Source organism: Castanea sativa, chromosome 1 (genome assembly GCF_040712315.1).
Source record: "Castanea sativa cultivar Marrone di Chiusa Pesio chromosome 1, ASM4071231v1".
In the NCBI taxonomy this organism is placed as follows: domain Eukaryota; kingdom Viridiplantae; phylum Streptophyta; class Magnoliopsida; order Fagales; family Fagaceae; genus Castanea; species Castanea sativa.
The window spans coordinates 76426151-76449313 of NC_134013.1; the positions used below are offsets into that span (position 1 = coordinate 76426151).

The 23163-nt window shown below is 34.9% G+C and overlaps 3 protein-coding genes across 5 annotated transcripts; all 3 read left to right on the forward strand.

The window, feature by feature from the left end:
• The first annotated feature begins 221 nt into the window (after positions 1-221).
• LOC142621978 (NADH-cytochrome b5 reductase-like protein) lies at positions 222-10661 on the forward strand. The gene is made up of 13 exons (XM_075795379.1): positions 222-517; positions 1509-1551; positions 1772-1847; positions 3570-3629; positions 3737-3787; positions 7912-7966; positions 8102-8172; positions 8251-8302; positions 8666-8743; positions 9052-9141; positions 9241-9354; positions 10160-10228; positions 10321-10661. The coding sequence occupies exons 1-13, from the start codon at positions 335-337 to the stop codon at positions 10375-10377; spliced, it is 999 nt and encodes a 332-aa protein (XP_075651494.1). The 5' UTR covers positions 222-334; the 3' UTR covers positions 10378-10661.
• Positions 10662-13171: 2510 nt separating this feature from the next.
• On the forward strand, positions 13172-19150 carry LOC142630323 (zinc finger CCCH domain-containing protein 32-like). 3 transcript variants are annotated; one of them, XM_075804459.1, is made up of 5 exons: positions 13176-13262; positions 13363-13424; positions 14476-14534; positions 14638-14699; positions 17300-19150. In XM_075804459.1, the coding sequence occupies exon 5, from the start codon at positions 17426-17428 to the stop codon at positions 18728-18730; it is 1305 nt and encodes a 434-aa protein (XP_075660574.1). In that variant the 5' UTR covers positions 13176-13262; positions 13363-13424; positions 14476-14534; positions 14638-14699; positions 17300-17425; the 3' UTR covers positions 18731-19150. The 3 variants fall into 3 exon arrangements, with proteins under 3 accessions (XP_075660454.1, XP_075660574.1, XP_075660512.1); XM_075804339.1 differs by lacking the exon at positions 14638-14699 and having other exon boundaries at positions 13172-13424; positions 14476-14586; XM_075804397.1 differs by lacking the exons at positions 13176-13262; positions 13363-13424; positions 14476-14534; positions 14638-14699 and adding an exon at positions 14716-17086.
• An 841-nt stretch (positions 19151-19991) lies between these two features.
• LOC142622915 (uncharacterized) lies at positions 19992-22949 on the forward strand. Its single transcript, XM_075796478.1, has 4 exons — positions 19992-20327; positions 22056-22506; positions 22591-22660; positions 22732-22949. The coding sequence occupies exons 2-4, from the start codon at positions 22360-22362 to the stop codon at positions 22911-22913; spliced, it is 399 nt and encodes a 132-aa protein (XP_075652593.1). The 5' UTR covers positions 19992-20327; positions 22056-22359; the 3' UTR covers positions 22914-22949.
• Positions 22950-23163: the final 214 nt, after the last annotated feature.

Genomic DNA, 23163 nt, shown 5'->3' on the forward strand with positions numbered 1-23163 from the left:
AAAAAGTTGGGCAAGCCCAAACATTGTCATACCATTACCAGGCCCATTCTTTTAAACTCAAGTTTAGGTCGGCCACACGTTGCAACATTTGATTCGTTAAATTTAAATTTACAACCAATCAAAGCAGGGTCCACACCACTTTGAAACCAGATTACACCACACCGTATAACTCCTTGATCTCTGGAAAGACACAAACAAAAGCTTTTTCCAATTTCCATTCCATTTCATTTCACATTTCACTCCCAGAAGAAAAGGCATATATATAGCACTGTAGTAGTCTCAGAGTTCTCAAACAAAGTCGAACCGTGAGTTGGTTCTTCATTTCCATTGAGAAATGGCTACGTTCTTCTTCAAGAGGCTCGCTAGAGCCACTCCAATTGCACTCAACAATGCATTGTCTTTTGGAGGAGCCAACAAAACCAAGTCTGGCTTCAGTGGGTTTCGGATACCCATTGGGGCAATCGCAGCAGTTTCTGGTGGAATCTCCTACTACTACTGCTTTTCCTCGTCGGATTTGGTATTTTCTCTTTGTAATTCCATCAGGGTTTTCTTCTAATTGGTCTTTGGTCATATCATGAGCACTGGTTGTTTGTGTTTGTGTTTTTTTTTTTTTTTTTTCGCTTGCTTGATTTATGTCTCTGAATTCTGATTGGTCTTGAAATGCAAGGCAGACCCAGTTGCTGATTTTGTGTGTGTAATATGTTTCGGTGAATTCACTTGGGTTTTTGAAGTTGAAATGGTTAGCGAGGGTTTTGGATGTTTTGGTATAGAAAAGAGAGGGTTTTGGATATTTGGAGTAATTGGGTTGGTTCAAGTTGATGTGAATAGTTTTTGGTCAAACTGATTGACTGATTTTTTTAATTTTTTTTTTTTATGCTGTGAATTTTGGAAGTGATGGGGCAATGCTATGAAATTTTATAAGAGTGTATCCATTTGTGAACACTATGGATATAAATATACACACATTGCATTATAAGAACTAAAGGAAATAGATTTAGCTTACAATTAGAACTTTTAAGCATTACTTTGAAGAGGAAAGCCTTTTTTTTAAATAAATAAAATAAAAAATATAAGTGGCATTCTTCATGTAATGATTTTTAAATTTATGCACAACTCATGTGCCCACGTGGGATTGAATCATCCACTGATCTGTATTGGGCTTTATGTACTTTAAATTTATTTGGAGGAATTCACAGGGTATCAGTTTGAGTTCCCTAATGGTATTATCATAATGTGATATCTTTGTGCCTCAGAAAGAAATCCATCACTGCTAATTTTATGAGCTGATTGTATCTAAATATTTCAACTTGATTGTTCTTATGAAGTTTGAAGTGAGCGAATGCAGACTGAGAAACCGATCCACTTGACTGAATGAACTCATCTTACCTGATTTATTCTTTCATACTCGTTATGTGGTTTTAAGATGAAATAGTTGTTATTAGATTTCAGTATACCTTTTATGAACCATATATGCTAGTATTCTATAATGGTTGTGCTTTTCTTTACAGGCTCATCTAGATCAAATCAATGAAGAGGCAGGTCCAAAAGTTGGTGAGTTTTAGCAAACTTATAACAAAGTTGTAGAAAGGGCTAGCTTGGAGCTTCTCAACATTAGTTTTGAAATTATGAAAAATTCTCTATTTCATATAATTAATAAGCTTTCAATATTTTTCAAATTGTATCATATAGATATTCCCTGGAGTGCCTGATACAGGATTTTTCACCCTTTATTATACTGTGTAAGCTAAATGATCTTTTTGTTAATTTTCAGCGCTCAATCCAGATAAATGGATTGAATTTAAGTTGCAAGACACTGCAAGAGTCAGCCATAATACTCAACTATTCAGGTAATATAATATTGGCTCAATTACTTTTATATTTTTTTTGAAGATCAGCCAGAGAGTAATCACCTTGATGGGTGAAAAATCTTTTCTTAAAAATCACATTATCAGTTTGAAAGCGAAAGTACTCAATAGTTTAAAGGTAATGTAGCTGAAACAATTCAGACTATGGTTTTATGGCTTATGTCAATTTTAAGCTACTCATCAAAATTAAGCTCAATTGTTAATATAATTAACCAATTGAGATATGCATTGATAGATAAACCACACAACAAATCCCAGTCACAATACAAGTACCCCAAACACACCGAATTATTTACAAAGAGAAAAACCCGAAAACCGGGCAAACAACTCTCTGGGGCCTTTAGCACCAAACAATCCACTAAACAAGAATAATTGGTATACAAAACACTTACAAAACCCTTTAAGCTAAGTAATGACTATGTACTTGAGCCTCCAGCTCTTGCTAGCAACCGATTCCTTGAATCCTTTTTTCTTGTTAGTCACTGGATCTGCAAGTTGAGCTGCCAGCCGTGCAATCAAGTCTCATTGATCACTTTAAGGCCTCTTGAAGATTTGGGATTGTTCCATTGATTCCCCAGCACCAATCAGCACTCAAGAATCTCAAGAATTTAGGTGTGTGTGGTATAAACTCTCCTCTCAATGAATTTGGAATTTAGAATTATAGAGAGGGTGAAGATATAGAGAACAAAATGGGTTTTGCTCTAGGGTTTTGGTTGCAGTCTAGGTCTTCAATATCTGGGTGTTCTCTCTAGAAAAGTTGTGTGAAATGATGGCTATATAGTGAGGTTTATGGATGGGAACAGCATAAAAGAAATAACAAATTTCTCTCAGGTTCTAGCAATCTCGGTAGGTAAAGTGTGAGAGGCGAGATTACTGTTCAACAGTTTTTCAAATTGAGTAACTCGCCTGACAATATCGCCTGACCTTGTAATCTTGCTTGAACAAGATTGTGGACTTCACTTCCAACTTTAGCTCTTGTCCTCTTCAACCAATAACACAATAATCCCACTAAGAGTACAAATTGCAATGATGAATTGTTAAATGTCACTCACCATATTGAAGCATATGAAAGCCTTTAATGCTTTTATGCACAAATCAATATATATATATATATATATATATATATATATATATATATATATATATTATATCTTGCCACTAGATGTACAATAGACCTCCAATTAAATTATAAAGTGCATTTTATTATGCTCATTTTATACCCCCTAAATTCAGTATTTGGGTAGCCAATAAAACTCTAATTCAAATGGCACTTGTTTCTCCCATAATAATAAGAATGGATGCAAAGTGAGGTTTTGGTTTCAAAACCCACCTGGTGTGTATGTATCTTACCAAAAAAAAAAAAAAAAACAACTGTATTTGGGTGTTTTGCAACAGCTACTCATTCTAGCTTTTTCTGAAACATTCTTCACTTAGGGTAGCATTTAGGTGGTAAAATTTGATGTGCCCATTGTATTTTTCTTGGCATATTGCATTTTGAGGAAAAAGTCTAAATGAGATCATTTGAAGAAACCTTGGAATTCTTAATTTTGTGTTAAACCAAAAAAAATAGTCATTGGAGTGCTATCAAAAGTACTGTACACTCGTTGTTTTTAAGACCATGTAGGTTATAAGTTTTCAGTGTGGCTACTTGGGGAAGAACGTTCAATGTAACTTATTAATAATTTTTCTTCTTTCACATGGTAGGTTTTCATTTGATCCTACTGCCAAGTTGGGCCTAGATATTGCTTCATGCCTCCTTACCAGGTATGTTTTGCTGTCCGTGATGAGTGAACTTTTTGGTAAAAAAGAAGTTGGAGTCAGAAGAAGCCTGCCTCTAAATTGATTGTCTTGATGCATTCTTGTCACTGTAGGGCTCCAACAGGACAAGATGCTGAAGGAAAGCCAAAATATGTCATACGCCCGTAAGTCTTCCACTCTGCCTGTTCTTTTTGATAAGATGCTTGATCTGAACTTTTTCTCCCAGTCTTTTGTATATGATTGTGTAACATTGAAGTTTATTGTGCTGTTAAATGTAACTAGTTATGGTGAGGTTTATACTCTTTAAACTGCATATACATTTTCAAATACATACATTCTCATGCCCTCTATATTGATAAGCTCAACATCTTCTATTATAAGTTGCATAGTTTTCAGTTCTTACAATATATGAACCTCAAAGGTAAGGTAATTAGTCCTGACAACATTGAGAGATGAATGTGATGTCCAACTTTCCAATTCAGACCATTCAGCTTCTTTTTAATTCTCTCTCTCTCTCTCTCTCTCTCTCCTCCCAACTCCCAACTCTTCCCTTCAAGTCTATGATTTTTTTATTTTTTATTTTTTATTTTTAACTTACAGAAGACCATATACTAGATCTATAGGAGTACCTTTCCCAGTTCTTAAATCTTAATTAAGCAACCCTCCATTCCACCAACAGTGGTTTAATGATATCCATTCATTTGAAACTAATATTGTAAAAGTCAATACATGAATTTTCCTCAATTCCCAAGTTGCCCACCACCTGCTAGTGTCAAAACTTTTGGACAATTAATTGTTCCTTATTTTAGTCTCAAACAATAGGAGGAAAATATTGAAAGAACAAAATTTTTAATGGTCGCCATGCGGACGCATCAATTAATCTTCTAGAAAAAGAGGCTTTTAAAAGAGGAAACTCATTGTTAGATAGTATTTAATGGTTATAAAATTACACAGTATTCATGGAAATGGTGTGTTGAGGCAGCATAAAGGACATTTGACAATTTTAGGAAGAGAATTCAATGAGCTCTAGCTCAACTGGTACCTCCTCTCCTTGCAAGTGCTAAGTAGAGGGTGGGGTCGTGGGATTAAGAATTAAGACCCACAATATGCGTGTGTAACTTTCCAATTAAAAAAATTATAGGAGATTGGTGTTGTATGTGCAAGTAGTAGTGATTTGTTGGAGATCTTTTGTTTTCTCTCTTGTTGGTATAATACTATAATGTGGATTATGCCTTACTCTATGGTAGATTTGTTGGATGGTCGGCAGGGAAAACACAAAAATAATATGATGGAATGTTTTGCAATCGGCTCTTATGTGGTGTATTTGGTGTGAACGAAATTTTCGAACATTTGAAGGATGAGAAATTGCAGTTCCAGACATAATTCTTCTGTTTCATAAAATGCTATATGAGTGTATAGCTGTAGTGATTTTTTTTTTTCCTTTTCTTCTATGCTATATTTTGTAGAGTTGCTAAACTTTAGATGTTAGTATTTTCCATGTATATCTTTGGTGTACTAGGCTAGCACATGCTTCATATGTTCTTTTAATATGTGTTTATTACCTTTTAAAAAAATAAAAGAGATCCATAAAAGTGACCTCTATTTTTGTTAAGGAGTTATTTTATTGCTTAAAGCACCCAAGATTCATTACTCTTATTGTATTTATTAAAAAAGAAAGATTCATCATTCTTATTGTGATTCTGAGTATAAATATTATCTAAGCATTGATAACTTAATTCTTATCTGAAATACTAACAAATAATTCTTTAAGGGACCTACCAGATATTATGCTAAATCAAAAAATCATGTCAAGTTAGCTTCTTAGATTCATTTTTATTTTCTTGTGTTCTTATTTTGTTCATTCAAGGAACAAGACTTTTTGATATATTTATCCTGTTTGTGTCTGCAAATCATAATTTTTTCTTCAGCCATCTTTTGAATTGTAGCCCATGTACCACCAATGAGCTGTTGCTCAACCGACACTTCCTTCTCCCACAATAATGGGATGGAGGGTGAGGTCGTGAATCCAAGACTTATTTTATTGGGTATGTGTAGCTTACCAATAATAATATGTTATGACTTAGGTGTTGTATAAATTATTTGAATTTAGTTTAGAGATAGAATAAGGCTTCCTAGATAGATTAATATTGTTATTTATTTGTATTCAAATTAATTCCTATGTTTTAGGATTTGTTGATGAGATTATCTCATCCTTGGCTATTTATGTACGTTGAATGCATTAATGAGAATTAAGCAGAAATTAAATCAAAAACTCTATTATCCCTCTCAAGTTCAGGAGGCTAGTCACCTCAAATCGACTAAGTTATCTTTTTAATTTTCCAATTCATAATATTTGGTATCAGAGCCAATAGATCCATCCAATGATAGAGGTCATAGATAAACAATCCAATGTACTTTTGGAAATCAAAGAACAATCAAAAGTTCAAAGATCCCATGAAATTTAAGAGAATCAAAAAAGTAATATGTTGGAGGATGCACCTTCTATACAAATCGCCTTCAAAGATCAAAGGATTAATGCAGTGGAAAGATAGATCAAAGGGATCTTGTGATTTCGAATAAGCCTAGTTTAATTTCACACATTGAATTTGTCATTCCCAATGAGTTCAAGGATGTGAAAATCAAAGCTATTCTATTCACAAAAATGATTAAAGAATTGGTGCTGGTATCCATGGTCCAAATTCTTATCCTTCATCTCTTTAGAATTCGAGGTCGAGTTCTCTCCAGTTGGAAAGAAGGATATGGTGTGAGCAAATATCAATTTCCATGTTTCGGTATCTTGAGGACAAGATTCATCTTGAAGGGGAAGGGAATGTTATGACCTAGGTGTTGGATATTTGAATTTAATTTAGAGATTGAATAAGGCTACCTAGATTAGTATTGTTATTTATTTGTATTCAAATTAATTCCTATGTTTTAGGATAGGATTAGTTCCTATGTTTTAGGATTTGTTGATGAGGTTATCTCATCCATGGCTATTTATATACGTTGAATGCATTAATGAGAATTAAGTAGAAATTAAACCAAAAACTCTATTATCTCTCTCAAGTTTAGGAGGCTAGTCACCTCGAATTGACAAAGTTATCTTTTTAATTTTCCAATTCATTTCATAATAACTAAATAAATAATTGTAGCCTGCATACCTCAGAGTCTCAGACACTTATTTTCATATTTTCAATCTTTGAAACAGTTCTTTTAACTATTTTGTTTTCGCCATCTTCTAGTTTTCAGTTGTTTGGGAATTATAAACTTCATAGACATATTATCTTTCACTAGAAATCTTTAAGGAAATAAAATTTCAATTTCAAATACAATCCTACCAAGAGCTTTGTAGTCAACTGGCAACTTCTAGTGTTTCTAACAGAGATGTCTAGGGTTCAAGTCTACCCTCTCCATTATGACTATCAAATTATATGAAAAAAAGAAAAGAAAAAAAAGAAGGTACGATCCTATGAGGAGTGGAAAAGTATCTATGTCACATGCATTGTTGCAATGTTGCAGAAGAAATAAGTGAAGCTGCTATAGTTGAAGACGTGCTTTTCTAGGGCAAGTCTGTTACAAGTTCGAAATGCATTGTTTCTTGTTTTGAAATCTCTACCTTCTTTATATAAGCCGTATCTGTGATTTTCTTTTTCTTCCTTTTTTTTACTTGGTTATATCACTAAACTTGATTGTTTTTTAATGATAAATTACTGATTGTCTCAAAAGTTTAAGTTGTTAGGAAATTGTGAATTTAATTATTTAAATATAAAATTCTAACACTCCCCATTGTGCATGGGCTCAGATTACCCCTTATTAAATGAGACTCAACATGTGGGAATTAGAATTTTTTAAATGGGTGGTAGAGTGGAGACCTGTTTAGAATTCAAGACATTACTTTGGTATCATGATAAATTACAAATTGTCCCAAAAGTTTAAGTAGTTAAGAAATGATTAATTTAATCATTTAACCATAATATTCTAACACTTTATTTTGATGTCCTGGTTGCCTGGATTACTGTGTAAAGTATTTTAATACCAGACTTGTTAGACGTGGATGCATTAGACATTATGACCACTGTAATTTGATAAATTAGGAGTGTTTTCTACTCTTTTGGCAAAAGCCAGGCCCAATGATGAAAGAGGCGCATAGTTCCCCATTAAGGTTCATGTCAATTGACCATGTCTTAATACGAAATCATTAGATGGTGATCATTTACTTGACATATTGGCCTTTTCTTATTTGGTTCCTGGGCATTTGTGGAGCTAACTTGATGGGTTCTGTTTTCAGGTATACTCCTATATCAGATCCAGATGCTAAGGGATACTTTGATTTATTAATCAAGGTTTGCTCTCAGTAATGGGATTACTTAATTTTTGGCATTGTCTACTTCTGCTTACACTTTGAAAATGTCCTTCTTTATACATGTAATGCTCCTAACCTGAATTACTTTCGTTGTTTTCCTTTTAAATTGTACCAGGTGTATCCAGAAGGAAAAATGAGTCAGCATTTTGCGAGCTTAAAACCTGGTGATGTAGTTGAAGTCAAAGGGTAGATTATTCATATCCACAACTATTAGCGGATAATATGCTTTATATTATCTTCATGGGAAGCTTTCATTTTTTGCAGGCCCATTGAGAAGCTTAGATATAGTCCCAATATGAAGAAACACATTGGCATGGTAAGTGAAGTCTTTTAGAAGTTAGATTGAATTTGTCAGATTTGAAGATAGCTCTGGCTATCCATCTCAGCCATGTCCTCTATCTATGGCCTGCCATTTATGTACAATTAAATCTATAGGGGAATGGTAGTGCTAGGCTACAACGTTTATCACATCAATGGCATATTTTCTGTTCTTGTTTGAAACTATATCTTAAACCTTAATATTGCATTTGCTTTTTAGTTTTTGTTGTTGTCTGTCCTTCTCTATGACAATATTAATTAGTTTATCTGCAAAGTACTTATTGTAATATGGAATTTTGTTGAAGTTTAATTAATATGTATGGTCACGTTATCTGAATTTAATTGTATCTTGTTCTTTCAGATTGCTGGTGGCACAGGCATTACTCCAATGCTTCAGGTTATTGAGGCTATACTGAAAAATTCTGACGACAACACTCAGGTGAGTTGTGTGTCTATCTTATTGTTTTCCTTTTAATTGCAACTGGCATTTATTTTCTTGATAGGCAGATTGCCTATGATCTGTGTCTGTGTGTGTGAGTGCGTGTACATGTGTGGTTGCACATGTGCACGTGCATGTGTGTGTGTACCCCAATTTTGGTTTTTAATACATTAGGATTTTTTTATGCACATCCGTAAGTGGCAAGGTCATTAATTTTTATAGATTTAAGCATGTTTTGTCACTCTTATATGCGTACCCTTTTCAATAAAACTATGTAAGATAAAGCTTGAGGTTTTCTATTCTTGCAGGTATCACTGCTTTATGCTAATGTCTCCCCGGATGACATTTTGCTGAAACAGAAGCTTGATGTACTTGCAACTAGTCACCCAAATTTAAAGGTACGGTTATTTCAGAATGTAATTACTCTTGCTGATTTGTCCAAATTTCATATTTTTCTTAAATGAAAATGGCTTATTTTGTGGGGACAAATATTCTAGGTATTCTACACTGTTGATAATCCCTCAAAGAGTTGGAGAGGAGGTACAGGTTACATATCAAAGGATATGGCCGTCAAAGGCTTACCTGGTCCTAGTGACGACACTCTAATCCTTGTAAGTGTTGCTTTGATGCTCCAGTGTTTCAACTTTCACATGCTTATCTACTTTATCATGATATGGCATCAGCATAAACCAGCAATGGGAAGCCATTCCAAATGTCTTTTCATTTTGTCCAGTATAAAACATAGTGGTGAGAGAGATACTGGAAACAAGAAATACATATAATCCAAACCAATTAGTCTGGAAAGGCTCATGGAGCTGGCCCAATTAGATGGAATTAAAGCTTTGTTGAGTTCAGTTCTGTATATATTGTATTTGAAGAATAAAAAGACTATATTCTACTAAGAAGGAGAAAATATTGGTATAGAACTTTTGAATACCACTCTTTCCAAACCAGATTAAGGCCTTAATTCTGATACCCAAGGTTTGACAAGTCCAAACCAAATTATCTCAACCTTTAAACTTGCATTAGAATGGTAAAATTATTCTTTTCATTGGTAAGTTATACACGCACCTGTTAGGTTTTGAACATATGTCCACTCTATTCTCACAAGGGAGGTGCCATTTGCGTTACTATAGTAGAATTATTGAATATCTAATGTGTCCTACAAGAATTTCTTTTCTTTTTCCCTCTCATTATTTTTTTACTACCATAGCACTTTTAATATTTTAAATTATTCACTTAAAACAGATTATGGAATGGAAATGTGGCCCCTGGTGATTGCCAGACCTTGTTTCATGTTCATGTTATTGTTATCTAATTTGTTTTTAATATTTCCTTAGAATTGGGACAGAGATCAGGATATACTTCTCTTACTTATTGTTCCACTCCTTGAATGACTTTCTACGGTTTGTTCAGGTATGTGGTCCCCCTGGAATGATGAAACATATATCTGGTGACAAGGCTAAAGACTACTCACAAGGAGAGGTATGAGAGAGCATTTTCTGTTGATTTTTGCTCTCCAACATTTGCTAAAACGTTTGTTAACTTGAGTTCTCTTCTCACTATCTTTATTGCAGCTGACTGGCTTACTCAAAGAACTTGGGTATACTGAGCAAATGGTTTACAAATTTTGACTCAAGCAATTTAGCATCTGAAGCATTTGTGCATTCACTTCAAATTTTGAGTTGTTCAAGTTTTTCCTGAAGAAACATTGGCAGCTTGAACTTGAGCAAAACATCGAATAAATTTGCTAGTGATATTCAATAGAAATAATGCATTGTGAGAGCTCACACTAACTTGCATTTTACTTTTGAGGAACCTTGCAAAATCTCTGTGCCTGTATGAATTTTTTATTTCTTGTACTTGCCGATATCGGAGGAAAAATAAGTGAAATAGAAAGAAATGAGTTTTCGAGGAAGTCAGGATTAAAAATGGATTGAGTAGATGAAAGTCAAAGATTTATTCAAGGTTAATGAGGGAACATATTCTTTAATTCTTGTTAATAATTTCTCGTATAAGTTGTATGCTGTTGATGATAAAACAGAGGAAAAATAAAGGAAAAGGAAAGAATGAAAGTTTTCAAGGAACTATATAATTTAAACAATTGGATATATATATATATATATATATATATATATATATATATTTATATAGCCCACTCCCTTATATGTAACCGAACAATAAAATAAATTCTTAACCTTTCTACTTTGTTTTCAGTTAGTGGTGTTCATCGGTCGAATCAGAGTGGTTTTTGGGGATTCTTGAGCTGCGTTGAGGACCTCACCATTGCCAATCAGTCTCGCTGGACATTGGTTTTTTGGTATATGGGTGGTGGTTTCATGGCGGCTCGGTGATTGATTGCCACCAAAAACCGTAAGAGAAAGATTTGAAAATTTCATACTCAAAAATCACCAAAAATTTCAGATTCAAAGCACAAAATCAACCCACATACCAAAATCCACAGCAATCAAAAACCACAATAATCAAAACCCAAAACAAATCAAACCCAACAAAGTAAGAGATCTGACTAGGACTCACCTTTGGGAAATTGTGAATAGATCTTTTTTTTTAGCCACAATGAATTTAAACTCTAAATACCTCTGTTAGAAACATTATGAACTAGTTAAAAACACTAGGAACTAGTTAAGTTAGAACTTATAAGGCTCTAGGTATATTATTATTCTTTTCTTAGTAATCAAGTTACAACTAATAGAATAACTTCAAAATACCAATTGTAGGAGGAAAAATTAAGCCAATTACAATTTATCATCTCAAAATTTATTGATATATTTAGAATTTACTTGTCATTAAATTAATTAAATAAAATGTTGTCATGTATCATTTTAATTGACATTACATTGGTGAATTAAAATTTGCCACATTTGAACCCACAAATTAAAGATAAATTTTCTATTTAGAATTAATGGATAATTATCTTTAGTAAAATGATAAAAATAGAGATAATTATCTACAAGTAACAAATCTTATTGGGACTCTTTGATGATCATTATCTTTTTTTTTAAAAAAAATAGAGATAATTATCTACAAGCAACATGTCCTAGTGAGATTGTCTAACTTTGGGCCAAATTTACTACTTATACTCAAGAAAATCAATTTAAAGTGGGACTCATTCAAGACTTAAAAGCTCTAGAGTTTGATATTCATTTAAATCCTTCGAAGTTTTATTGGCCATGAACTTTTCAAGATGCACAAAGCTTTGGAGTTTGAAGAAATTCATTTGAATCCTTCGAAGTTTTATTGAAATCAAGCTCAACAGCCTCCATAAACTTCAAAAGACCCTAAATTATTGAAACTTAGTGGATCAAGCCTCTTAAACTCCTTAGCACTTTCACCCAAAGCCTTTGCATTCTAAGAATCTTCAGAGAATTTAAAGAACACTCGAAGAACAATAAATATCTAACAGACTCAAAGCCAGATCATTGTGAAGATTGTTTGGTCCATCATCCAACCAAAATAAAAAAGATCTTGTGTTCGAGCCAAAATTACAAGACGATAGAATCAGAGGATTACTCTATTGTGTTAGAATCCAAAAACAAAAAATTGTACTTACTCATTCAATCAATACAAATATATTTGTGAAACACTTACGGTTGTTTGATTTTCAAACTTGAGAATTTTGAGTTTGCATCTATCTCTAAAACTCATGTATACAATATTTTTCAAACACTAAACAATAAGTTCACATACACAATTTTTTTAATCCTATAATTATTAGGACAATAAATTGTTAATGGTAGTTATTAAAGTAGTTTTGGTGATAAACCCATATGGAAAGTTACTAACTTCTTAAGTTGTATATCTTACCATAAATTAAATAGGTGTCAAATTATGATTAATGAATGAAAAAACATAAGTTATCACTTTAACAAATAAACTGTGTTTCATCCACATTTATGTGAAAGTGATTTTGGATACAATAACGGTATTAAATAATTGGGTAAATTTCACTAATGTAGTCTAAGGTTTGGACTAATACTAACCAGGTTAAAGACTTTTCAAAACTAGCCAGTTTGGTTTCTAAAACTAGTTTAATCCTTAAACAGTTAGTTAGTTTTTCTCAAGGAAAAAATTGGTTAGTTTTGAAAGAAAATTAGACTTAATTAAGATTATGCCAAACCTCGTGGGTGTGAATGGAATTTACCATAAATAATTTTTATCCATAATTCTAAAAAAATCTTGTCTCAATTTATTTTCTAAGTGTCCAAAATGCTTACTTTCCAAATGCCCAAATGTGTATAGTACAGCCTTGTAGCCTCACATCACATCCCACGCAAATCACGTATGTAAGGAGACGTCCTTGCATGCTCTCATAATCTCATCACATAAATCAATACATATATAAATAAATAAGTATATAAATATAAATAAAAACCCCATTTCCATTTCCCCCCCCCCCCCCCCCCAATCCCACACAACACTACTACACACACACACCAAAACAAAACCCAATCTCTCTCTCTCTCTCTCTCTGCTTTACGATCTCTCCGCCATGTAAATTGTAAGCCACAATTCAGAGAACTCGTTCATTCCCTATTCTCTCTCTGAATTCAGATTTTTCAAATACTAATAATTCTCTTTCCCTTCGGAAATGGACGAAGAGTTACAGAAAAGGAACACTGACTGCGTCTATTTCCTTGCCTCACCCCTCACCTGCAAGAAGGTTCGTCCTTCCTTCCACACAACAATGGCGCTCTATTTCCTTTCTTTCTGTTCAAATTCTTTTTTTTTTTTTTTTTTTTTTCATCTTCTATTTTGCTTCGAATTCTGTTTGCATTTTGTAATTTTCCCTATTCCATAATGTGTATGTTGTGTATGATATTGATATGATCAGCCCTACATTTCAACAATCTTGTTCTATTTGTTTGAAACAATGAATTACTTAGGGTTTTATGATTTTCTTTTTTCTTTTTCTTTTTCTTTTGCTTGAGAGATTCAGTGTTGTTGTGGTTGCTATTTTGATGAATTGTGAATTTTTTGTTGCTTTGGCTTTCTGTTTTCTTAGGGTTTATGTGAATGTGGAAATATGATTTTTCCTTTTTCCTTTTTTTTTTTTGGTTACAATGCCATTGCTATATCATGATGACTGAGATTAATGCATCAAAGTTTTTCAATGAACACTTAAGTTGACAAAGATAATGAATTCTTAGTTTTTGGAATGTTGCACCGATTCTTGGTAGAATTGATAGGATAGTGGTTAAATGTTTAAAATTCACCATTTCCTGATAGTTTAAGCTTTTGGGGGAAGGTAATAGTTTATGATGGTATCAAAGCAAATGGTCCTGAGTTTGAACCTTGTGTTTACTTTACCACCCATTCAAGAAGGTTAGAAATCTCATGTGTTGGGGGAGTGTTCAAATAATCTTTACATCATTTATTCACCATTTTCTAACAGTTTAGGCTTTTGGGGAAGGTAATAGTTTATGATGGTATCAAAACAAACAGTCCTAAGTTCGAACCCTGTCTTTACCGTACCTTCCCATTTAAGAAAGTTAGAATCCCATGTGTTAGGGGGGTAATAATCCTTACATTATTTATTCACCCTTTCGTAATAGCTAAACTTTAAGACAAGTGGTAGTTTAGAAAATGAAGGACGTGTCTATATTTTGGGGTTTTATACAGTCAGGTAAGGTTTTGTATTTTTAGTATGTCATAATCTCTGTTTCCATTCCACACGGACATTGATTGACCTTTTTAGTTTATTTTCCTTCCAGGGGGCTGATTGTGAGTACAGGCACAGCGAGATTGCAAGGCTCAATCCAAGAGATTGCTGGTACTGGTTGTCTGGGGACTGTGTTAATCCTACATGCGCTTTTAGACACCCTGTAAGATTTTGATCTTTTATTTATTTAACCTTCTGCTTATATGTTGGCCAGGAACTTTGATTTTTATTTTCTAATGTGACTTGCACATTCAATCAACAGGAACATGGGTATCAGTTAAGCATTCTTTTCTACTGATTTCGCTATATTGTATGTGTTGTGGACTTGTAGTTGGATTTTCCTTGTGAGGTGGTTGCATAAATCATATTATGTTGGATTATATACCTTTAGGAAAGGCAGTTGAACATTGAGAAATGTCTCTCTTATATGAACCAATTAATGCTTATATTTTGAATTTTGATAAATGCCTTGAGAGACATATATCCTCACACATTTAGTTTCCGGCATGGTAGATAGGTGGGTTCCATTATGTGATTATCTAAAAGGACCAAGCCTTTGTGTTCCAGACTTCCCGCATGTTGCTAGTTTATTGCGGGTAAAGACCTTATTTTCAATATCTAGCAACGAAAAAGAGTTGTACTATCAGAAAACCTAAAATTATGAAGTAGATAGATTTTGTTCTTACAATTTTGACCTACTTGTTAGAAATGATGTATTACTCTCTATCACGCCTATGTTTCCGTGCTTATAATATGGAGAGTTAGCTGTTGATTTGGTTAGATGAGGAGGATTAAGTAATGAGGTTGTGATGAATTTTTCAAGGATATCATTGACTACTCTCTTTTTTTGATAAGTAATGTAACTTCATTAATGATCAAATAAACTTTGTGATCGCGATGATGAACACAAAGTGTCAAAAAAGTACGTACTTCTCAAAAAGAAAATCTAAGAGAAACTTGAAACTCTATAATAGAAGAACAATGAATTAAACCCCAAATGCAGGATCAGTCGAAAGTAGTACAAGCAAACAAAGTCTACAATTGATCCAAGGAGCTCTCCATGTCTTCAAAAGTATGTCTATTCTGCTCCTTCCAAACAAGCCATATTAAGCAAGCCAGCACCATATACCAAACCATTGAGCCATGTTTACCAAACCACTTATGCCATCTAAATAGCAATTAAGTAGACAACTAATATTGGTTGTTTAGGTTCATAGGCTGAGGAGCTAAGAATTGGTGAGAGAAGCACTTTGAAGAATTTGCATGTGCAAGGAGTAGTCTTGTAGTAACAGGGTCTTGGTTCCAGTGGCATGACATCACTATGATGTAGTGTAGGAGGATCCAAAAAGGGTTTATTAGAATTTTTACCCCCTATTATTATGGAAAGTGTATTGCACTTTCAGATTTGTAATATACAATAATGGGAGTCAAATACTTGCAGCATTCTTGCCAGAAGGATCAAAGGGGGTTTTGGGGTGCTTAGCTTCTCCTTGTCAAAAGTCATATGCAGGTGGAAGGTAAATGATTGATGAACTATGCTCAGGAGTTGCGGTCCTGTGAAGTTAAATCTTGAAAAAGTGTCTTACCTGCCAATTCAGATTTCCTGATTTGTGTTGCAAGGTATTGAGGTAGGAAGAGTTAAACAGGTGGGATGTCCTTGTGCATTTCTTCAGTCTCTTGTAGGTTCTCATGTCTGCATGCCCGCAGACCATTCGGGAGTTCCCAGGCTTTGTCCAGTGGGCTTTTATCAGATGACATCAGCATTGGGTAGATAGTGCTATAAAGGGCACTTTATTGAGTTCAAGGTTTCTAGAAATAGGAATTGTTTCTTGCTGTTGTACACAGATGACACCTATCTGCTGTTTGATCTCAATTTGTATCATTTCCATGTTTGTATTGTATATAGGGATTTTTCTGGCCTGGAGAGGGGAGAGAGGAGGGAACTGGGGGCAAATTTTAAATCTCTCTTGGTCAACATGAAGGATCATTGATGTGTTGGTTTTAGGGTATTGTAGATTGGTTTAGGAAGTATTTAAAAAAGGTTTTGGAGTATTTTTTATCCCTGCCCTCCCTAGCGGGTGGCTCCAGGATGAGGTTTGGTCTTATGATTAACATGTGGCTTCTGTAAAGACTGCAGTCTATGCATGATTGCAGAGGAAATAGTGCAAGTAATAGATGAGAAGGAAAAATGAATATGTGGAACACACACACACACACACACACACAGGGAGAGAGAGAGAGATCTTGGAAATTATGCCAGGTAAAGAAATTAATAATAATAGTTACTACTTCACCATAACAGTAAAATGAACCATACCTGCTGTTGGTTACCTGCTATGTTAACACTATTAATTTGCTAGTTGCTGCTGCACCGCTTTAGGACTTGACAAAGGTAATTTATGCTGACTACCTAACTAAAAATTACAAAGTATGAAGCCAGATTGACTATATTATGACCATTTCATACAAAGAATATCCTGTATAAACTTAACTTTTACCTTTCTTGTTAACATGCACGTCATCAAGGATATATATGAAGGCAGAATGGGCTGCACTAGTTGTTGATGTGATGATACTTGGCCAAATTCAATATTGATGTTAGATCTTGATTGTTTGGCTGGCTGGTACTGTTGAAAAGGGAATTAGAAACTTTCTTTTAACAGGTTAGGCCTTAAACACCTCCATCAGTGATAGTATCCAAATTTTAAGTTGTATTTTAACTTGTTCCATCACTTTTTTCCTGTATTGGAAATTTTATTATGCCCATATTTTGCATTCTCTTTTGAATTATATGTTAGTGGATGCTGTCTTTTTGTTTCCATCATCCCATTGTTATTTGGTAATTTCACTTGAACTAAACTTTGTTACTTTCATAGCCATTGGATGGCCATGCAGGAGTGCCATCTGAATCTGCCCAGTGTTCTGCACCTGTGAACAAGACCAATGCTCCCTGTTACTTTTACTTCAACGGTTTCTGCAAAAAAGGTGACCGATGCCCTTTTATGCATGGGTCTGATGGTAATGCACCTGCTGGGAAATCTACAAAAGCTGTTTCTACAAGCACTGATGCACCTTTCATAGAAAAAAAAATATCTGCAGGAAATGAGACACAGTCGGCACAAACAGAAACACATCTGAATCCATATGAAAGTGTCCCTAAGGTAGCTATGAATTTGAATTCTGAGTTCAAGGAGGGACTCGATGAACCAGTACCTAACAATGTTTCCCAGCAGTGTGCCTCTCCGCAGATTGCTGTTTGTGGGTATGATGAAGCTCCTGTGATTAGATCAGAGTCCTTGCTTATAGCAGATGGTTTTATTCAAAGCAGATCTCATTTTGAGGCAGATCAGAGTTCAGAGGAGCAAGTGGAAGATGATATTGAGCCAGAGGAGCGGTGGGAATCATCCCCTGGTTTTGATGTTCTTGTGGGTGATAAATCAGAGAATTTGGGTTATGATGATGATGCAGAATATTTGCTGGACCTTGATGGGGAACAAAGAGAGTTGAGTAGCTGCTTCTTGGGTTATGATTTTGAAGATCCAATTAAGTATGATCCCACACACCCTGATTTGAAACAATATGAACGTGATTTCTATGATGGTTATGATCCAGATGACAAGCATCTTTTCAATAATGTTAGAAGAGATCCTGGTCATTCAAGAGACAGCATGTTGGATTCTATATTGTTCCGGAAAAGGAAACATGTGCCAATGGAGCTGACAGTTGGTGACCATAATGGCATGGATCTTCGAGACCATTTGAGAAGACACAGGGTGATTGATGGTTGTCCAATTACTGGCTTATCAAGAAGGCATGGCTCATCTTGTCTAATTGGTCGCAGCCAGGAAAGGCCTCACAGGCATGGCATGGGTCAGCGTCTTCATGGAAGAATGGCATCAGAAGTGGGAATGAGTACTATTGAATCAGTCAAGAACGGAACTTTTTCACATGGTGCCACTGCCAACCAGCGTGGCTTGCTGAGGCGCTCACAGCAACATAGGTCAAAGAAGGTTAGCAGGAAAAAAATTCTTTTGAAACATCCCTTCTCAAGTGAAGTTACAAGGAAACCAGTTACAAGAGAGAGGAGATCAACTCAGGAGTCGACTACGTTTACAGGACCCAAGACCCTTGCCCAGATTAAAGAAGAGAAGAAAAAAGCTGAAGAAAATGGGGTTTGCATTTGGAAGGTAGGGCATTCAAGCAGAACTACATCAACTGACTTCCAGGCTCCCAAAACCTTGAGTGAAATCCTCAAGGACAAAAGGAAGCTGGATTTTGTGAGGGACAGTGATAATAGTGGCTACTAAAAAAAAGAAAAATCCAGTTAGGCTTAGTGGAATCTTAATCATTTAGTAATGAGTAGTGATTTTACAGATGATGATTATGATAAAAATTAGTCTGAGAAGGAGATGAAGACCCTAGCATAATTTTGCGATGTTTGGATGTGCAGGATCGTGTTTTTACATACTAGATAAAGGTACTTTTTCTTTCCGGTAAATGAGGACCTTGAGGAGATGCGTATGCATTTGTTTTCAAATCTCTTCTGTGACCCCAACCGTTGGTAATCACTGAAAGCTGAACTTAGAGGCTAAAGCGGGCTATTGGCTGGCTTCTGCTTGTACACCTCTTACAAAAATCTTATGTTACTGTTATCAAGCTTGTCTTGATTTCTTGTACAGAGGTGCTGATTAACTCACATATTGATTGTTGCATTTGTGTGTGGAAAAGATGATTTTTAACTACTGTTACTGTCTCCATTTGGTTGCGTAACAACGACATTTCCATCTTATAGTTTGACCCCAAATCTCTCCAACTTCTCTTTCAATTTGCTTAATGTGCTTTGTGTGCATCTTTCATCAGTTATTTGTGATTCAAATTTTCCTCGAATTTGCTAGTAGTTAATTGACAAATGTAATATTAATTGACAAATGAGGATTAAGATTATTGATTTTGAGCAATATTAGTAGTTTGTCTAGCTTAAGATTAAGATTATTGAGCCATAAGGTAGTTTTATTTTATTTTATGAATGATTCGAGATGGAGCAGCCATTTGCAGTTTATCACAAAAAGATAAAAAGATAACTAAAATGAGGACCACCACTACTATATGATTCTCAACAATATAGGGCAAATCGGCCCAATACCATCTTTTTCGAAACAATTTAGGCAAAAAACACTGTTTCGGAAATAATTGGGAAAATACCACTTTTTCTAGTACTTGAGCTTGGTGAGCTCGAGTACCGGATTTTCTAGTTCCACCGTGGCATGCCAGCGTGGCATTTCGGATTTAAAAAATGCCACTTAGTACTCGAGTTCAACAAACTCGAGTACTGTATACTGTGGTACCCGAGTCCTTTAAACTCGGGTACCAATCTGGATTCACCGTCAGGTGCTGTAGAATTTATAAATTATTTTTTTCATATCGAGTCTAGTAATGCTATGAAATGATAAAGATTTTTGGAGCTTATCTCTCTCTCTCTCTCTCTCTCTTCCCCTTTGACCCTCTCAATGGTGTGCTTTATTGTTACTCTGCGCCGTCAATTCATTTAACTTAGATGGTGTGATTGTGCTGGGGTTATTGTTGCTAGGTGGGAAGTTCTCACAGGCAAAGAGAACTTCAGAGATTGTTACTGAAGTTGTTAACGGCGATGAAGTTAATTTGCCCATTGTAAAGACTGAACCATGGACAATTCTTGCCCACAAGAAGTCTCAGAAAGGTTGGATCCCTTATAATCCGAGAACCATGAGGCCTCCACCTCTTACCAGGGATACAAAGTATGTGAAGCTTATGTCTTGGAATGTCAATGGATTAAGGGCTTTATTGAAGTTAGAGGGGTTTTCTGCACTGCAACTTGCTCAAAGGGAAGATTTTGATGTGTTGTGCTTGCAAGAGACCAAATTGCAGGCAAGTTTATAAATGCGTATTTTGTTTCTTGAGGTTAAAAACTTCATGTAAAAGATAAATCAAGGCCGGTATGTTCATTAGAACAAATGACATGTTTCAGTAAGTTTGAGTTTTTGGTTAATTTTCCCCTTAGATAGCTATTAAACTACCACTTATCCCAAACTTTAAGAGTTGATAGAAAATGGTGAATTTAATCACATAACCACTATTTTTTGACATTCTCCCTTACACGTGGGTCCAGACTTTCCCTTAAAATGGTGTCCTACACATGGAATTTTTGAACTTTTTAAATGGAGGTAGAGTAGAGACATGGTTTGATTTGGGACTATTTCTTTAATACCATGATAAATTACCACTTGTACTAAAAGCTTAAACTAATAGAAAGGATGAATTCAATCACTTAATCATTATTTTTCTAACAATAAACATTACATTAACATTTTCTTGTACATAGAGGATTCACTTAGGGTAGAAAGCAGAAAGATGGGAGAAAGAATTAAGTTATGTGAATCTTAATTTACTTTCAAATTGTGATCCATACTAATTCCTCCCCCCCCCCCCCGCCTTCCACGCACTCCCTTTCTCTGGATGGTGGTTAGATTATCAGGAACAGTTCTGAAGCTATCCAACTGTTAACAATACGTAGTACTAAGACTATTTTTGAGCACATATTTAAGGTGATAACACAAATGCACACTTGAAAGAAGTAATGGTTAATCTATTATTGGAAGAGCCAGCCAGATTAAATTTGATTAGTTCTTAATGCACGAGCTAAAAGTCTTGACTGGGCCCCTAATTAATGGCCTTTAATAGTTAAGTCATGTGTTGACTGGAGCGCCCCCCCCCCCCCCCCCCCCCCCCTTCCACCCAAAATTTTTTCTGGTAAAAGCAAGCAAGGAAATGTTTAAGCACCTTATGGTGCACTGCCATGTCCTACTAGAATTAGATGAAGTATTGGCAAGTAATTCCCATATCATATGTTAGATCATGTCAGAGCCTGAGCTTGGTAGTTAAGAGGCAGTTTCTCTTTAGGGGAACTAGAATATTGTTTTCAAAAAATTTCTTACCAAAGCTTGTGTTCTTCTGATTTAATTTTGAAGTATTTGTTTGTAATGTATATAAATTGAAGTTTGAAAAGTAGTGAACATTATTCAGACACTTGGTGGTCTTCATTACCTCTACATCTTTCTTTAAATTCACTAAAAAAGTAAAAATGTAAAATTGTGCTAGCCTAGTAGACGAGATGTATACAAGAGAAAGCCCCAATTTTCTTTAATAAAAAAATATTATCTAAAATTCATAATATCACAAAATTCCAATTATTTTGAGAAGAAAGTAAAAAATTAGTTGACATCCACTCTTAGAGCAATCTCAAAGATAAAAACTTCAATTTCCTTACTAACAGCTCATTCCTTTCAAAAGTTCTCGCATTCCCTTTCTCTTCAAATACTCCACATTAAACCCAAAGGAATGAACTTTTTTTTTTTTTGATAAGTCCCAAAGGAATGAACTTTCAAAGTTCAATGTTATGCCATTTGCCAAAATGTCCTTTCCAGCTCACCAGTAGATCAACCTCGGTTCTTGGCGTCACTCACTTAACTCCAAATACACAAAATACAAGGGTTCTCATTTCCTAAACAATGTAAATGTAAGAAAAAATGATTATTTTATTTACCTCTACATCTTTATATGATTGTCTCCCTTTTTAACTGCACTTTCATGGAACAGGAGAAGGATGTTGAGGAAATCAAGTATCTCATAGATGGCAATACATTAAGTATAATTAGGTGCACATGAATTGGATGGCAACTAACATCTAATCAAAGATCAATGCCTGACGCACATGGGAAGGAACTGTATAGTGGTTTTGACTAACATTGTCTTTTGCATGTGGTTGTTGTGTTGGTAAATAAATTTTGATCTCTCAAAGGGATAACATGACACTTGTTTTTATGTAAAGCATATTAAGATGATTTTTTTCCCATAGCCAAATGCTCCCAGTCAGCCTCCTCAAGGAAACGAAACAGAAGGGATGCGTGGTAATGTTGGAGGCCAGGCCCAAACAAGAAGTCAAGCACAGTCTGGGCAGACATTTTCTACTCAACCATTCCAATCTTTACCTCAAGTTGTGCAAATCCCACTGGTTGCAGCTGCTGTACCTGTTCCTTCCCTTCATATGGTAGTTATATATTCTTACATTGATGATTCACATGTGTTTTGCATTAAACTGTCTTTCATATATCTTTTTTTCCCTTCATTTCAGCTTATCCCTGATTCATTGAGTACTCTCTCTGAGTTTATGAATCGCATGGAGCAGACACTGTCTCAAAATGGTGATTCCAAAACCTTTTTAACTTGTAGTTGCAAATGATTGCATAAAATTAACCAGTTCTCCATGATGTAGGGTATCAGCCAAATTCATCTTCAACCAACCCCCGTGACCTACCAAGGGTGGAATTACCTTCCAGTGCACAGGGGTTGCCTACAACTGAAGCATTGAGCATTGTCCTGCATCAAGCAGAACGGCTTCTCAGTGGTCACGCTGTTGCTGCACTATCTGTAATCACCATATTCAGAATAATTTAAATCTTGGGTTTTTTTTTTGGGCGACTTTGTTTTGTTCCTTTTGCTGCACAATATTTGTGTGTATGTTCGCTCTCTACCTCTTTTTTGGCTTTTTGTTAGATTATATCCATTATTTCTGATTTTTTGTCTCTTTTGTGGAATAATGCATTTGGGTTTGTTGTGACATTAGCAACTTTTGGAACATTTCTTGTTGAGTAAAAGAGAGGAGTTTCATTAGTTCCAATATTTTTTCACTGAATCTGGTATTATT

Bases quoted from the DNA above. Each gene is read 5' to 3' on its own strand.
- LOC142621978 (XM_075795379.1), top strand. From the start codon at position 335: ATGGCTACGTTCTTCTTCAAGAGGCTCGCTAGAGCCACTCCAATTGCA. The intron at 3,630-3,736 runs GTATGTTTTGCT...TTGTCACTGTAG, and splicing joins GCTTCATGCCTCCTTACCAG to GGCTCCAACAGGACAAGATG. The intron at 8,173-8,250 runs GTAGATTATTCA...CATTTTTTGCAG, and splicing joins GATGTAGTTGAAGTCAAAGG to GCCCATTGAGAAGCTTAGAT.
- LOC142630323 (XM_075804339.1), top strand. From the start codon at position 13,353: ATGGACGAAGAGTTACAGAAAAGGAACACTGACTGCGTCTATTTCCTT. The intron at 13,425-14,475 runs GTTCGTCCTTCC...TTTTCCTTCCAG, and splicing joins CACCCCTCACCTGCAAGAAG to GGGGCTGATTGTGAGTACAG. The intron at 14,587-17,299 runs GTAAGATTTTGA...TTACTTTCATAG, and splicing joins CATGCGCTTTTAGACACCCT to CCATTGGATGGCCATGCAGG.
- LOC142622915 (XM_075796478.1), top strand. From the start codon at position 22,360: ATGCGTGGTAATGTTGGAGGCCAGGCCCAAACAAGAAGTCAAGCACAG. The intron at 22,507-22,590 runs GTAGTTATATAT...CCTTCATTTCAG, and splicing joins CTGTTCCTTCCCTTCATATG to CTTATCCCTGATTCATTGAG. The intron at 22,661-22,731 runs GTGATTCCAAAA...TCCATGATGTAG, and splicing joins GCAGACACTGTCTCAAAATG to GGTATCAGCCAAATTCATCT.